Source organism: Gymnoscopelus braueri (genome assembly GCF_963280865.1).
Source record: "Gymnoscopelus braueri genome assembly, chromosome: 21".
In the NCBI taxonomy this organism is placed as follows: Eukaryota; Metazoa; Chordata; class Actinopteri; order Myctophiformes; family Myctophidae; genus Gymnoscopelus; species Gymnoscopelus braueri.
In genome coordinates, this window is record NC_137623.1 from 21645713 (window position 1) to 21661493 (window position 15781).

At 47.4% G+C, this 15781-nt stretch overlaps 1 protein-coding gene across 1 annotated transcript in view; it reads left to right on the plus strand.

Moving 5' to 3' along the window:
• Positions 1-15781, plus strand: part of lmbr1 (limb development membrane protein 1) — a 50446-nt gene that overhangs the window by 21192 nt on the left and 13473 nt on the right. The window contains exons 6-15 of the mRNA XM_080417969.1: positions 1982-2108; positions 2720-2788; positions 3616-3680; positions 4175-4247; positions 8558-8650; positions 9738-9814; positions 10379-10456; positions 14101-14174; positions 14496-14586; positions 15339-15405. Coding sequence (XP_080274095.1) covers positions 1982-2108; positions 2720-2788; positions 3616-3680; positions 4175-4247; positions 8558-8650; positions 9738-9814; positions 10379-10456; positions 14101-14174; positions 14496-14586; positions 15339-15405 — 814 coding nt within the window. The remainder of the gene's footprint in view (positions 1-1981; positions 2109-2719; positions 2789-3615; positions 3681-4174; positions 4248-8557; positions 8651-9737; positions 9815-10378; positions 10457-14100; positions 14175-14495; positions 14587-15338; positions 15406-15781) is intronic.

The following is a 15781-nucleotide window of genomic DNA, read 5'->3' on the forward strand; positions in this document are numbered from 1 at the left end:
AAGGTGGACTGACTCGCTTGAGCGAACACGCGCCGCTGCCCGCGCCTCTCTCTCGTCCCGCGGCGTCCTTAAGAGAGAGCATATGGGATGTGGCTGAAGTCCCTGAAAGCATTCCTCTCTCTCTCTCGCCTCTGGGGGAATGAGAAGCGCTCAGACGTTGACTCCTCTCCTCCACCGCTCTCTCTCTCTCTCTCTCTCTCTCTCTCTCTCTCGCCCCCTTTTCTATCTCTGTTTCATTCTTTCCCTCTCGCCATCGCTCCCAACCTCTCCCTTTCACCCTCTATGTCTCTGCCGGTGTCGGATGCTGTGACTGCAGCATCGGTCTGTGCAGGCGGTGTGCTGTGCTGCACAAAGGATGCATGAGACAGTCTGCGTAATTGACGTCTGGGTCATGTTTGGGTCATATTTTGCGTCAAGTCCCTGGTATGAGGAATTCAACAAGCCCTGTTGTTGACGGCTTTCCCTCAGACGTGTGTCACAATGCCATGTTGAGTTTCTATGTCATGTCGTCAGATGGCTAACGCTCTGCTGAGCAGCCCCCCCTTTTCTATACAGCTGCATGATGATGGTACTGTACGCTCAAGTCCTGCTTATGCCCTCTTAAACGTCACCTTCCCAGTGGTTGCAGTGTCCATCATGGCCACACTGGGGCACTCCAGACCCTGCCCCACTGTCTTTTCTGCTGTGCTAGAAATTTCGACATTCAATGAGGCTCCTGCAGAATTGCTCTGTGAGAGGAGAGACGTGTATAGAAGAGGAGAGACCGTGTATAGAGAGGATGCGGCGGCTCAGTAATTGGAAGAGGGAGAGAGACACTAGTGCCACTTTATTTATTTTTTTTGCTAACAAGCAAGGACCACTCCTGCAGAAGAGACCAAAGTGTTCCTTTGAATGATTTCAGTCGATGCTTTGGGTGACAGTGGTACAAGAAAGCACAGGCTTTGATTTATTGTGTCAGCGGACTAACAGGGAAATGTATAAACCCTATCACAATTCATCTGCCAGACTCAGACCATTTCCATCCATTAAAGAGGCCTTCGTGTATAAAAGGTGGGACCTTCAAAGAGAGACCTCCTTCATGTATCTGTTAGCGAATGCTGAACAGCATCACAGCAGCCTTTATGTTAGCTGGTAACAAATTGCTCATATGTGCCTAATTTAGCCAGCGCTCCACCGGCACAGAGCCCCTATTAGAGCCCCCTGAGCCTTGGTGGTACCCCACCCCGACGTGCATGAGAACGTCTATCTGTCTTACAGTGCTAGACAGCTTGGCTCTCCTGCGGGAGGGAAATGGACCCTGTGTGAACAGGTAGAGGAGGACTTTATTAACCACTCAGTGGTTTGTGACCCGGAAAACCCAAATTACCCCAAAACCCCTCTGGTCTGCGTGGCCCGGGACACGGTCGTGTTAAAGGGACCTCCTAATCGGCCCCAGATGGGAGGCCTGCATTCAATCGCACACAGTAGCTGGCCCAGGCCCTGTACAGCAGCTCTTTTTTTTCTCCTTCTTTTTCATTTCACCTCTACCAGTACCGTTCCCCCCAGTCAGACCTGCTTTATAGACGCCAATATGTGCATATAAAAGAGTTGTTTTACACGGGAGTCCACGGGAGCGTTTATGTTATGTTTGTGTGCTGTGAACGGAGGTGATGCTGTTTTAATGTGAGAGAAGCTGGATTAAGAGGGTGATGTTTATAGAGCGGACGCTCTACTCGGGTCATACTCGGCTCTCCCAGGCAGGCGTCTAGCAATGAAGCACTCATTCTGTGCGTTAATCCTGAGTTTTGCTTAGTCGTGCGCGCGGGTGTCATGCACCGAAAATAGCCGATCTACAAGCTCACTGGCTTGTAGGTCTATCTATTTCTGCGACACTGGCACGCAACCAAGTATAAATCAGGCATTATGTTACCGTGTGTGTAAGACTCTGGAGCTCACAGATGTGTGTTTGTTTGTTCGTGTCCGTTTCTGTTTTCTCTCACAGGGCATTAGGTCACGCATTCTGGAGACCTTCGTGATGCTATTCCTGCTGGCGCTGCTGATCTTGGGCATTGTGTGGGTGGCATCGGCGCTCATCGACAACGACGCAGCCAGCATGGAGTCGCTCTATGGTACGTCTCCTCTGTAGAGCAGGGGTCTTCAACACGGGGTCCAGGACCCCTAGGGGGTCCTCAGAGTTACTACAGGGGGTCCGCCAAATCTATGTGAGATAAAACATTTTATCTCTTTTTTTTTTTTTTTTTTTACACAAACCACTTAAACCCCAGCATCCCTATTCTGGGGGGAACATTCACCGAAAATAGCCGATCTACAGCTTGTAGAGAAGTTTGGTGTAGAGGCAAGAAAATACACCAAATACACATCAACATGAATCCAAATAAACAAAAAAACATCAATTTACACAACGCTGATGATGGTGCGGTCAAACAAGTCTATGAAGCTATCTATGAAAATGTTTAATCTGCAACACAATGTTATACAATATGTAGTGGGGGGGGGGGGGTCCCTGCTTCATCTCTCTCTCAGCTAAGGGGTCCTTAGCCTGAAAAAACGTTGGAACTGGAAGGCCCCTGCTCTAGAGCGTTCTGTCCAATTCGGGATTATATTATTTGATTTGACCAGATTGTCTTGCCCTGCGTTATTGTTAACAGTGTGTGGAGTAATGCTTTGCCACTTCTTTGTCACTTCTGTTTTAATTGAAGTCTTTTGCCTCTCTCTTCAGATCTCTGGGAGTTCTACCTGCCATACCTCTACTCGTGTATATCCCTGATGGGGGGACTGCTTTTACTGAGTAAGTACTCAACCCTACACCAGGGGTTCTCAAAGTGGGTCGGGTGCCCTGGCACCCTAGGGTGCTGCTGTGACGCAAGTCCAGGGGTGCCGCAGAGTAGTTTGATAATATTTGGAATTCGTCAATATCACTTCAGTTTAACCACTTAGACTCTCTATACCTGAGATGCACTGTACTTGATGCATCCTTCTTCATTCTACGCCAAATCTCTTCACCGAAAACAGCCGATCTAGAAGCTCACAACCTTTATAGATCGGCTGTTTTTGGCTAATGTTCCCCCCAGAATAGGGCTGCTGTAGTTCAAGTGGTTAAAGGTAAAGTATAACGTTATTTTCAATAACCGTTTCCTAATGGAAACGGTTATTCTCTCAAGTTTTCATCGTGACATACTGTACTGTAGCTTAGGGGGAAATATTTACATATTTACGTAATATGATATAAAGTATCCTCTAATTCAGGGGTGAGTCAGGGGTGCCGTGGATGAAAAGGTTATTTATAGGGGTACCCTGAGCCAAAATCTTTTAGAACCCCTGCCCTACACCCAATGATGGAAAAGAAATGTCATATATTTGATTGAGTGCTTGAAACCCCATTGCCTTGATATTGCAGCATCGCCATAGATCATACTTTGCAGCAGAACAACGTAACACATTTCCTTGTAATAAATATATTGCCGCGTCATGCTGATATTGTAGTAATAATGGCCAAGGTTCAGCAGTGACTCATCAACGTAACACATTTCCTTCTTGTAATAAATATATCGCCGCGTGATATTATAGTAATAATGGCCCAGGTTCAGCAGTGACTCAACCTTGTCTCCCGTCTAGTGTGTACTCCCGTGGGCCTGTCCAGGATGTTCACCGTCATGGGCCAGCTGCTGGTCAAGCCAACGGTGAGTAATCAATGGGAATGACACTTAATTTCTTTTCCAGTTTTTGGTCAGTGGATGAAAAATATGTTGAAGAGAATTTTAGGGATGGGACGATATGAAAATTACAAGTCACAATTATTTAGCAAAAATCTAAATATGCTTAACACAACCAAAGCTAATTCATCCTAATGCATGACGGGGGGGAAATTTCACGATAGATTAAAATCTCTGCGATACTATTATTGTGAGCGTTATTTTATCACGATAAACGATAACAATTATCATCCCATCCCTACAAGAGATACCGTCGAAGTTTGCCAAATGCTCCAGAGGTGGTATGGTGTATGATTATTTTCACTTTGTTTTGTCCTGTCTCGGTTCGCCCATTAGCATGTGTTGTGCGGCGACACCAGGACTACTAATACATCACCAACTCATCCTCCCATCTGCCGTCTTCTCCGGTCCCACTTTGGGCCTAATTATAACCCATTTCATTTCTGCCCCTCCCTCCTCAGATCCTGGAGGACCTGGACGAGCAGATTTACTGCATCCATTTACAGGAGGAAGCCCTTCAGAGGAGATTAAACGGTGCGTCTGTGGGAGACGTGTTAGCACATTACAGCAAGAGGGGAGGAGGGATTGAAGGAGTGAGTGGGTGGGCAGGGTGGACTGCCCTGATGAGTGTGATGGAGCGCGCCGCACTGGCACCCATTAGCATTGACGAATCAGCCACACAAACATGCCCATATGCACACAGCCACTGGGGAAAAACACACACTCTTACCACAACCACCCTTAGTCTCTCTCTCTCTCTCTCTCTCTTTCCATCTGTCTGTCTGTGTCTGTCTGTCTGCCTGCCTCTCTCTGTCTGTGTGTCTCTCTCTCTCTCTCCCCCCCCCCCATAAGTTTTCGTCTAAGTAGGACAGTAGGAGCCATATTTTACATTTCCGAAGTTTTTAATAGTCCATTTAAGACCACTCAAGTGCCACTGTCACTACTGCTGAAGCGATTGCCTCACTTGATCTCAGGCCTATAATGGAATTGGTGGCCTGGCTATCAAAAAGGATTCCCAAGGAACAGTTTCAATGGCCTTGCAGAGTTGGGGCATTTTCTTTTGCTATTCTCAATTTGCAGACTAAGGCAGAGTCCACAGAGAGCGTGCGTTTGAGAAACAGTCGAGGTGTTATTATTTGTCGAACCTGCATTTCCTTTTCATCTTGCGGGCCTCCTTCAATCCCAAATTCCTTCTTTTGGCGTTGAACAATCCCGCAACGCAGGAAGTATTTGGGCCAGGGGCCAAAACATACTTTAATATTAACTCAAGCACGCAACCAAGTGTACAGATGCAAGCAAATGAAGAGGATGAGAGTCCTTTCAAACCAGGGAGGTAAAGGAGATCTCTTCCTGATTAGCCCATGTTTTCGAACGCTATGCCGGCCACCTCCCATAGACTGCCACCTAAGCGTAGGGTTACCTAGGGTGTGCGCCAAACTGCTCCGCTTTGAACAACTATGACAAAATAATTGTAATCTTTTTCCTTATCGTCCTCGGGCACTTTTGATCTTAGCAAGTCACCGCGAGGTGAGAACAATAACAGCGGCCTCTGACATCTCCACCAGGGCACATTGGCCAACCTACACTGAATGTTGGTCTCTTAAATAGAGCGGGCTTCAGGGGGGTAAGGGAGGATGTCGGTCGGTGGCGTGTTTAAAAACGTATGCTTATCAGGCACGCCAAGAATGTTTTCTATATACATAATCATATGGACGTACCCCAACAGCCACAGATTCTCACACACACACACACACACACACACACACACACACACACACACACACACACACACACACACACACACACACACACACACACACACACACACACACACACACACACACACACACACACACACCGGAGAAACTGAGGGGGGAGGGTGGGGTGGGTGGGGGGTACAGTAGCTTTCCTCTGATCTTCTGAGAGGTTTTGAGAAGGCGGTGGTTCAGAAACAGTTCACAGGACACACTCCAGAAGCAAACAATGTTGCCCCCCTCTCGTCTCGCATCACCTGTGTTCCTCTCTGCGTTCAGCGTCCTCTGGTACATCACGCCCGTCCTCCTGTTCCCCACCGTTTCTTGTTTGCAGATGTGTGACCCACTGAGCCGCATCGACTGATGTATCAAAGTTTATTTACACTTCTGGTCTCCACAATTGGCCTCCCCCTCTCCGTGGCAATTTCCACCCGTAATGACTTTGTGGATTCATTTATTTGCTATAGACCGGCAGCTTGTGGCTTATCCTGGCTGACTGGCTGTGTGTGTTTGTTTACTCTGTCAGGGGGTGCAACTGGGCCAATGTGAAATGGTGGGAGACACGCAGTGACACGCTCCTGACACTATCAGATAAGCAGCCTGGTGCTTAACACACACGGGGGGGACGAAACTTCTCATGTTTGACCTTGTCTGTATCACATGTGCTTGAGAGTTTGAGAGTTGCTCTTGTGACAGGTGATGTTATTAGATACAGATCGGAGCAGGACTTGTCCTTTGTTCTCTGAACTTCATGTCATCGAGGCACCGCTTGATCTTTAGCCCCCCTCCACCAGGTGTCTCTGTCTACTAATGATTTGGGCAGGTTGGCATACACGCCGCAGACAAGATTAACACGTCGATGCAGCATTGTCAGTAGAGACGATGCACTTCTTGACGGTGCAAACTATTATGCAGGGAAATTGCAGGATGGAATGCTGTCAGCCATGGATACCAAAGAAGACTGACTATAGAATTACTAAGTAATTCACTGGGACAGTAACTTAATGTATGTTCATGTATGTGGAATGTACACCAGCAATGTAACACGCAGCACACTCACACACACACACACACACACACACACACACACACACACACACACACACACACACACACACACACACACACACACACACTTTGTCCACATTGTCCTCTTTGCTGCGCTGCTGTCGGTCTTGGCCCGGGACGCCTCCTTGGCCTCTCTGCTCCGATAGCAGAGTGCTTGTGTCCAGATGCTATGCGGCACGATGACCTTGCCAGCGTCGTCCGTCGTTTCAGCATGGCGTTTAGCATAATTGCAGATGACGTAATCGCTGGACTCGCGGTGAAGGTTGGAGAGGATACGTTGAATTATTCCAGGCCTCTTGGCTGCCAGAAGCCTCACTCAGCATCTCTTACCTCGCTGTAACTCAGTCTTTTTCACTCGCTGCTGCCAGCAGTAGAATACGTCGGTCCATATATTTTACCTTTTTTGATTGGAAAGATGTCTGGTCCAGACGCTGCAGTTCCCTTGTTACACGTTCCCTCTTTTCTTCATACATTCTTCATACAAGTAATGATATTGTTCTTTGTATTTAGGTTGAGCCGTCCTATTAGTCATGGGTATTAACCCATTAAGACCTGAGGTTTTTTGAAAGTTTTGAAATTTTGAAACATTTTGGAAAAAAAAATCTAAAACATTTTCTTTGAAGATTTTTTTTTCAAGATTTTTTTCAAAAATAGCAGATCTACAAGCTCATAGCGCGGCACTCGGTGCCGCGCTATGAGCTTGTATATCTGCTATTTTTGAATAGCCAAAGAAATCTAAAGTGACACAGATGCGTTCCAGGTATCAATGGGTTAAGAACGTGAATAATATTTGAGAAATGATTTATCTGTCCCGGGTGACAGGTGAGGCTGTGTTTGGATATGTTCTGCAGATAGGTGATAGATTAGTTCACTCGCGGCTGAGCAGACACGGCTCCCCCGAGGGAACTCGCTCGGCTCATCTCTCGGAGAGAGAAAACGCTGGTGAACTGCCCGTGACATTTCCTGTTGTGTTGTGACGGCGTTTGCTCTGAGGGGTTCAAACTTTCCCTAGCTTAGATCCCTGCGACAGGTATCGGTGAGGGCACAGACAAACACCGTTCAACTCTCTCTTTTTCTCTCCCTCTCGCTCGCCCTGGCTCTCACTCTCTCTCTCTCTTTGCCTACTTAAACCTATCCAGACAGGGCGTGTCATAATAACAGAGGGGTTTGATCAAAGTGATTGGTCCTTCACTCCTGTAACAAAGATGAAAGATGGTATTTTTATTGCATGCTGGTAACAGTGTAACACTGAACTAATTGGTCCTGATCTGCCAATCACCCCAGGGGATGCAAATGGATACTCTTCCAGTTTGGCTCCGAGGGGGCCCTTTTTACGCTCTGTACGTCAAGGCTGGAAGGGAAACAGAGTGAAACGGATAAATTAGCCTTAAATGAGCTGGCCTTGCGGTTTTCCTGGAGAATCCCTTGCTGTCTTCTCCCAACCTGCCCAACCAGTCGTGGCATGCGCTAGACAGCTCCTGACACGGAGATTATTATATATATTTTTTTCGCATGTTTGAGATCACATTGTTGTGTTCATGAACAGGATTACCTGTTTTTGGTGGTATTTCTTAATAAAGAAAAAGAAGTCAAAACGGCATACAATCAGACGAGAGACACATTAGTTGTGTCAAGTGCCATCTGTTGAGGTAAGGCAATTACCATGACAAGTTGATGTCCTCTTAATTGCACCATTAAGGCACTACCTCGCACTTTTGCAGGCACAAAAACAAAACCAAGAAAGCATCAATATGAGAGAGATAATATGTTACCGGTACATTTAACTGAACGACAGTCCACACAGGGGTGGTACATAGACTGACCGTGATCTATTTTTGCCCTCATGATCCTATTTTGATGTTTTCACAACTGAATCAACTCTTTTGGATATTCTGGCAGATGCTTGGCAGATGTTAAGTGAATAAGTGGTGCTTGAGAGTATGATAAGTGTTAAGATAACAACTGATCATGTCACTGAAAGTAAAACACCGGTTAAGACAATACAATGATTTATGTCCACAGGTTCAGCCCTGCACCTTTACAGTCGCAGGGGCTCATCAGTTCACCAGCTCAACAAGGAGCTGGACAGCGTCAGAAATCAGAGAAATAAATTGGGTAAGTATTTTTTACTCTATGAGCGGCCTGATATATTTTCGCATAGGACCTTATTGCCACCAAAACATATGCCAAGAAGATTTGCTTTTTAGATATTGCTGACGGGCAGGACCTTTCTCCCTTCACGGCCTTAAGTTCTTAATTTGGACCTGGACCAAAACTGCCTGATAATTATTCTTTTCTATCCATTTTGGAATATTATAAATGAGGGCGCAGCGTGCGTGAGTCTTTTGGGGAGGGGGGGGTGGGGTTTGTGGGGCACAAAGGCACTTACGATATTGGACAGGATGCAAACTTTATATTGTGGCCAGCCTTTTAGTGATGTCATTAATTTAGCAGGGCAGTGCATATGAAGTGCACTTGGCAAACTTCTCGAAGGAGGCAGGGAGAGCTGTGCGTCGAGATGCGGGGCGGGTGCATGGCATCGAGTCGAGTCAACGTGGGACTATAGATGTGTCCTTAAAAGAAGATGTTATAGAGGCACGGGTGAGGGTGTACAGACCGTGTGCCGTGCCTGCAAACACAGATGACGTGCTACTGAAATAAGACTGGTTATCAGGTTAGAACGATCAAGATGTAGATACTGCCACGACAGTTTCCTCTTTCTTTTGACTTGAGAGCACAGAGGTACATCGGTGGCAATACTTCAGGTGGTGAATATAAATCACGATATTAATTTATTTGCGCTTCCTTTTATGTAGGGGTGTTATTATTGTTTCCACTAACTAAGACGTGCGATAAGGATGGCTAATTAAAGAGGACGACTGTAATTTATGAAGGCTGTGCAATAGATAATACCTGCGGGGGCTGATGAGAGGGGAGATTGTGTTCAGTACACACACTCACGATATGTTTTACCAAACCAAGTTGTACAAACTGTAAACAAAGCCCCAGGGCCTTTCAGTAGTCACCTTTCATCAGTATATTAATTAACCTATGTAAGGAAAATCAGCTCATGATTGAATGCGGGGAATTGGATCCGTATTTGTATTGACTGGAGGAGTTGTCTATACAGTATATGTTCCATCCGCCTGTCTCTTGTTACGAATGACCTCAATCACCCCCTTCTCTCTCTCCCTCTTTCTAGAGAGGAGAAAGAAAGCATCAGGCTGGGAGAAGAACCTGCTGTATCCCATAGTGATGCTGATACTACTCTCAGGAACGGTGGGTATAGTCTCACGCTGACCTATCATTAGACACTGAACTGTTTGCTCATGGCGTACGCAGCCTGGCTGGTGCCCACGGGGACTCACGTGTAGCACCTCACACACTTGGGTCTCACGCTGCATGCCAAGCCAATCTGGGTGGGGATGTACTTTTAATTTTAATGGCTGTTTGAGGAGAAGGCCCTAATAGCCGCCTTTGCAGATGCTGTGATTTTGGATAGATTATAGTGTGGAAATCCCGTGTGATCGCCGTATTGTTTGCGGTGCTGAAAGGGCACGTGCATCGGAAATGTGCGGCACGTGCGCATCAAAACAGCCACCGCATTGTTTGGGTTATGAGACCATTGTTTGTGTTATGAGGTTATGAGCACCTTAAATGACAGTTTACTGTCAGGAGGAGGCTTTGTTTTCTGCCGCTGCCATGCGCTTTGTGGCTCGGCAGGGGGCTCCCACAATGCAACTTAATTGTGATCCTGGAACCACAAAGTTTTTAATGTGATGTTTTTGTGAGTTTTATTAACTCCGCCATTTGTAAGCAAACCTCTCCGTTCTGTCTCTGCAGACAATCTCCGTTCTGATGGTGGCATTGAATATTCTTTACCTTCTAGTGGATGAGACTGCCATGCCAAAGGGATCCACAGTAAGTCTACTGCATGTGTACACACACACGCATTTATACAGGTAGTGTAAAAGTGCATGCTCACACAGGTACACACACACACACACACCTGCAGATTTACAGACTCACTAACACCCTTTCGCACACACAGACGCAAATATGCACACACACAAACACACCCCACCCCCCCCACACCCTAAAACATGGCTTGGGACCGCGGCCGCCTCCCTATCAGACCCGCCATGCTCCCGGCGGGGACATAAATCACATTCCGGATATGCTCAGGTGCACGTCGTGAAGGGAAAGGCTCGGCTGGCCCAGATGTTAATCAGTCCTGTTGTTTAGGGGAAGCTCATTGGAAGTCATTTCACAGCAGCACGCAGATTAAATGAGCGAGAGCTACGTGTCCACGGTGGAGTTGAGCTAGAAAAGCAGCTTTTTTTGCCCTTCCTCCCCTGCTGCTGTTGAGGCAGAGACCCACGGCAGGTGAGAGAGGGGGTCCAAGCCTGGTGGATGACTACCGATTCTCATCTCCCTACCTTACATGCAATGTGTTTTTAAGCCCGCTTATCTAATCTCGTCTGCAGTGACAGAGGTGTGCGTGTGCGCGTGTGTGTGTGTGTGTGTGTGTGTGTGTGTGTGTTTTTGCGGTTGCATTCTTTTCTCCGTGAAAGGGCAACATAATGTATCCTATTTCTCCTCCCTTTATTTCGCTGCTCTCGACCGAGCTGCCCTCGACATTCCAATTATTTTATCGGAGGAGAGAGAGAGTGTGTGAGAGATATTTTCTTTGGCATGACGCGTCGCAAGAAAATCCCCCAAATTACACTTGTCATGCAGCTCGAGGCTGTCCTCCCCTGACAGCGCGGGCCCACTAAACGCTCCTGCGCGTTTGATGAGCTGGACCCGTGCCACACCTCTGATCTCACAGCGCTACACCACGGCGGGGGTGGGGGGTGTGTGTGTGTGTGTGTGTCTCTCATCCTCAGACACGATCAATACCCATATATGATATCCATCTACCGGTCTACCCACCCCCCCCCCCCTCCAAATACCCTCCAACGCTCTGCCCTTATAGTGCCCTCCCTTTACGCTTCCTCACACTACCTATTAGCGTCCGTGCGCTTCGAAGGCGCGAGAGCCCCGCGGGGTAGTCTTTGAGAGTGAAGGTCAAGTCTGAGGGAGAGAGGAGGACACACAGCACAGGAGGAGAGAATGAGGTAAAGAGGCAGAGAGAGAGAGGCGTCGTTTGGGGGTGCGGTGGGGGGGGGGGGGGGTTATGGGCTAGGTGCTGGCGGTGAGAGAACAGAAAGTCCAGACTGTGGGAAAGTCAAATGAGGCCCAGATATGGTGATGGCAGGTGGAGGCTTGGGAGTGGGGATCGGACTGTGAGGGGAAGGAGGGGGCAGCACAATGGAAGTGCCCTGTCAATGTTTGTCTTCCCTCCCTCCGTGCTTAGCATCCTGCACACACAGTCCCTTAGCATACTGAGTAAGAAGCCCCCCCCCCCCCCCCCCCCCCGTCAGCTCCTACAGAGATGGAGGAGGTGAGGAAGCGTGGGGAGATGAAGAGCAAGAGCAGGGGAGGAGGAGCATGTGGAGACGAGGGATGGGGGGGCTGATGAGGAGTTGGAGGTGCCTCCGTCAAAAAGACACAGCATTTTTACAGCTTGATGAGCAGCCACTAAGAGGGACCAATAAAACGGTTACTGCCGGCCCTCCTCTGTGCAAAGCCACCGCACTTGTCACTGTAATTACATAAACGGGTCAATCAGACGCGGTTGGACTAGCATGTTCACAATCACGTGTAATTGTACATACAAAGTTCACCGCAGGCACACACACACACACACACACACACACACACACACACACTTCGCCCACAACCTCTGAACTTTTGGCTGATGACACTTTGTTCCCTGTCAGTTTGCACCTTTTGTCTGTGAAAGATAATAACAAAGGGTTCAACGCCCCTGTCAAATCCCTGATTATTTGGGGAGTTATTATCTGTCATTAAGAACTATCCCCACTGACATCAAAGTGTGGCGAAGGACAGGGCTCACCAGAAGGAGACTGGTCGGGCCGCAGACGTTTGTGTGTGTGTCTGTGTGTGCGTGCGTGCTTGTGTGTGTGTGTGCGCTCGCATATGTGGCAGCTGACGACCTCACCTGTGCACAGGTGTTGCGAGGCGCTAATCCCAGAAGCAACAAATGCCAACCATGCGTCTGCTGAATGGGCTATAGCAGCTTGTAGTGACAAACCTACAAGTACTCAAGCACACACACACACACACACCTATCCCAAAAAACACACATGTACCCACATATATCCTTCTCTGCCTCGCCTGCCGCAGGTATGAAAAGGACAGAGTTGAAAGGAGGTGTAATGTGAAAGGAAGACTATCCTGCACGCACGCATACATGCACAGTAAAATCCTCAGTGTTCATTTAACTGTGACAGTGTGTACACATTTTTTTTACACTGGGTTAAATTCACACTGAGGATTTCACTGTGTTGGGTGCCTTCCTTCTCTTTCACCCTCCCTCCATTATTAAATGACATCAGATTGTGTCTGCTAATTCCCAGAGAGAGCGGGAGAGAGAGGGAGAGAAAGAGAGGGGCTCTGCACCAAGGCTCTGCAGTAAGCTCCCACAGATGACAGTTGCATAAAAAGGCGTGAAACAACCTGCCAGCCTACTTTTTTTTCTCTCTCTCTCTCCCTTCATACTTTTTCTTGGCGTCTATATATATATTGTAAAGCAGCGATCTGCTGACATGTACAATATGCGCACGGTGGAAAATGGTCAGCCGCTGTATAGATATCGTCTCTGACAGGGTGGAAACCTTGTATCTCCAAAACTGTTACTTTTCAGGATTTCAGAATAAAAAATAGCAAAAGTGGCAGATATACAAGCTCAAGATCTACAAGCTATGAGCTTGCGGATCTGCTATTTTTGATGCTTTTGTGTGACGCTGTAGTATGATCAATTAGGGCGTTAATTTACGGGAAAAAAATCAACGATTTAGAATATGGAGATAACAGTTTTCCGTCCGATAGCAACGGTAATACAGTGATGCAGGCGGACCACTGCAGAAACTATTGTTTGTCAAGGTTCACTCCAGCACTGATCCGTTTGATAACAGCACCGCCCTATTCTTAAAACTACTCCCCGACCGGTGCCAAGTTTGACAAAAGCAAATATTTATCATTTGACAGCACAGATGCCCATAGCCTCTGTGGTTTTTGTATGTAGATGTGTGTCTCAAGAAAAGGGGGGCCACGGCGAGGGGAAACGCCTGGCATGTTTGCCGGAGTATTTGTGTCGTTGTTTTATATGTTGTTGGCACGCTCTCCGTCTGTACACTCTCCTTACCGTAAGCAATGTGCCTTTTTTTGTTTGAACACCTGTTCACATAGTGTATGATCGACAGTGATTTGAAAAGGGCCTCTTTCATCTCGTTCCATTCATTACTTTGCCAATTTGATTCCGTCCGTCTGAAGTGGGGAAATTCTTCATGCAACGGAGTACTTACTTTGCAGGATTTCTGTAACTGCACGTGCGTGCGCAGGATAGCCCGCGCTAATGCCGTTCTATCCCGGTTTCCTTTATTTATTTGTAATGTGTTTATGTAAGATTGACGTGTCTTGTCTTTTCTGTCTGGCAGGATCGAGGTCTCGGGAACACCTCGTTGTCCACATTTGGCGTGGCTCAGGCGGCACTGGAGATCCTTCTCATGTTGTATCCTTTCAATGACACCCATCCCACTGTCTTCACCTCCCTATACCGCGCCCCCCCACCCCCAGCTTTGAGCTTTGTCCATGGCCGCTGGGGTCTCATGCTCCACAGCCAAGAGCGACATTCTCAGGCCAGTCTTGTTTACTCAGCGCATAGCTCAGCCAGACATCTCCCGGAAGACGCCTCCTGGCTGTTTCATCACCTTTTATCGTGGAGTGAAAAGGTGCAAACTCGGGATACTTAGAACAAAAACAGAAACAAGACGTTTAAATTCATCTGTTGTCCCTCCCAGTGGAGGTTGTCCTTGACTGATCTGCTGGACAGCTACCTGATGGTGTCCACGGTTGTTGGCTTCTACAGTCTGCGGGTCTTTGAGAGCCTCACTCCCAGGAAGGATGACACCACCATGACAACGGCAAGTATGGGGTCGGGGGTCACAAGGTGCTGATGCATTTGGGCCTTGTTCTTGTCCCTGCAGTCCAGATCTTTCTTCTCTGTCTCTCTTTCTCCATTTACCTGTCTGTCTGTCTCTCAATCTATCTGTCTGTCTGTCTGTTTCTCCCTCTCTTTCTCCTGCAGTCCAGCCTCGCTCCTTAGTTCCCCCCTCAATGGCTTTAGTCGATCCGTCCAATATTTGTTTGTCTGTTGCGTAAACAGGGACACAGTGCAAGCTCCTTTCTTGTACATCAGAGAGAACAGGGGTTTTGTGGAATGGGATGGGATGGGATGGGGGGGGGGGTGAAGGATGTGTGCTCTGTTTGGCCCTTGGTGGCATCAATTCACTTGGTAATGAGTTAGAGCGCGGAGAGGCTTGTTAACTAGCCATGACGCCTCCGTGAAAGGACTTGAAAGCACAAAGGGGCAAACCTGGTAATGAGCAACTTCAGAGGTACTAATTGTACAATATGTGGAACCTATTTAACCTCAAGTGCTGCGTGTGTGCGTGTGTGCGTGTGTGTGTGTGTGTGTGTGTGTGTGTGTGTGTGTGTGTGTGTGTGTGTGTGTGTGTGTATGCCCCCGCGTGCACATATGTCACTGCTGAAGGTAGTTGAAAATGTACTTTTTCTCCTAATTGTTTGTTCCTTCCATAAACCTCTGTTAGTTTATTGGTTTGAGTTTTGATTGCAATCAACAAAAAATAATTATCCTGTCCTTTCTAATCCATAGATCATTGGTTGCTGTGTATCAATCTTGGTCCTGAGTTCAGCCCTGCCAGTGATGTCCAGAACTCTAGGTGAGTGAGCGTGTGCTCTGCATGCAAACTGTGTCATTCCCACCCAGCCACAATGTACACTGTAAAGGTTTTCAAATGACACTGAGGTTTTCACTGAAGTCTTAACTCATTAGAGTGCCATTGACGTGTTTCACGTGTTTTACCGCTATGACGCAACGTGCCAATGGCGTGTTTGACGTGTTTTTGAAAAAAAAATAAATAATCAGAACCCAAGATATCATTATCTGAAGATGTGCAGCTTCATCCACTCCTTGTTTAACTTATAACTGAAAAAGGCTGTATCTCGCATCCTAAGCACTTTTTTTTAACTAATAATCGCACTGGCCAGAAATAGCCAGAAATAATTCTGGCACTAAGTGAGTTAATGCCAGGTGCG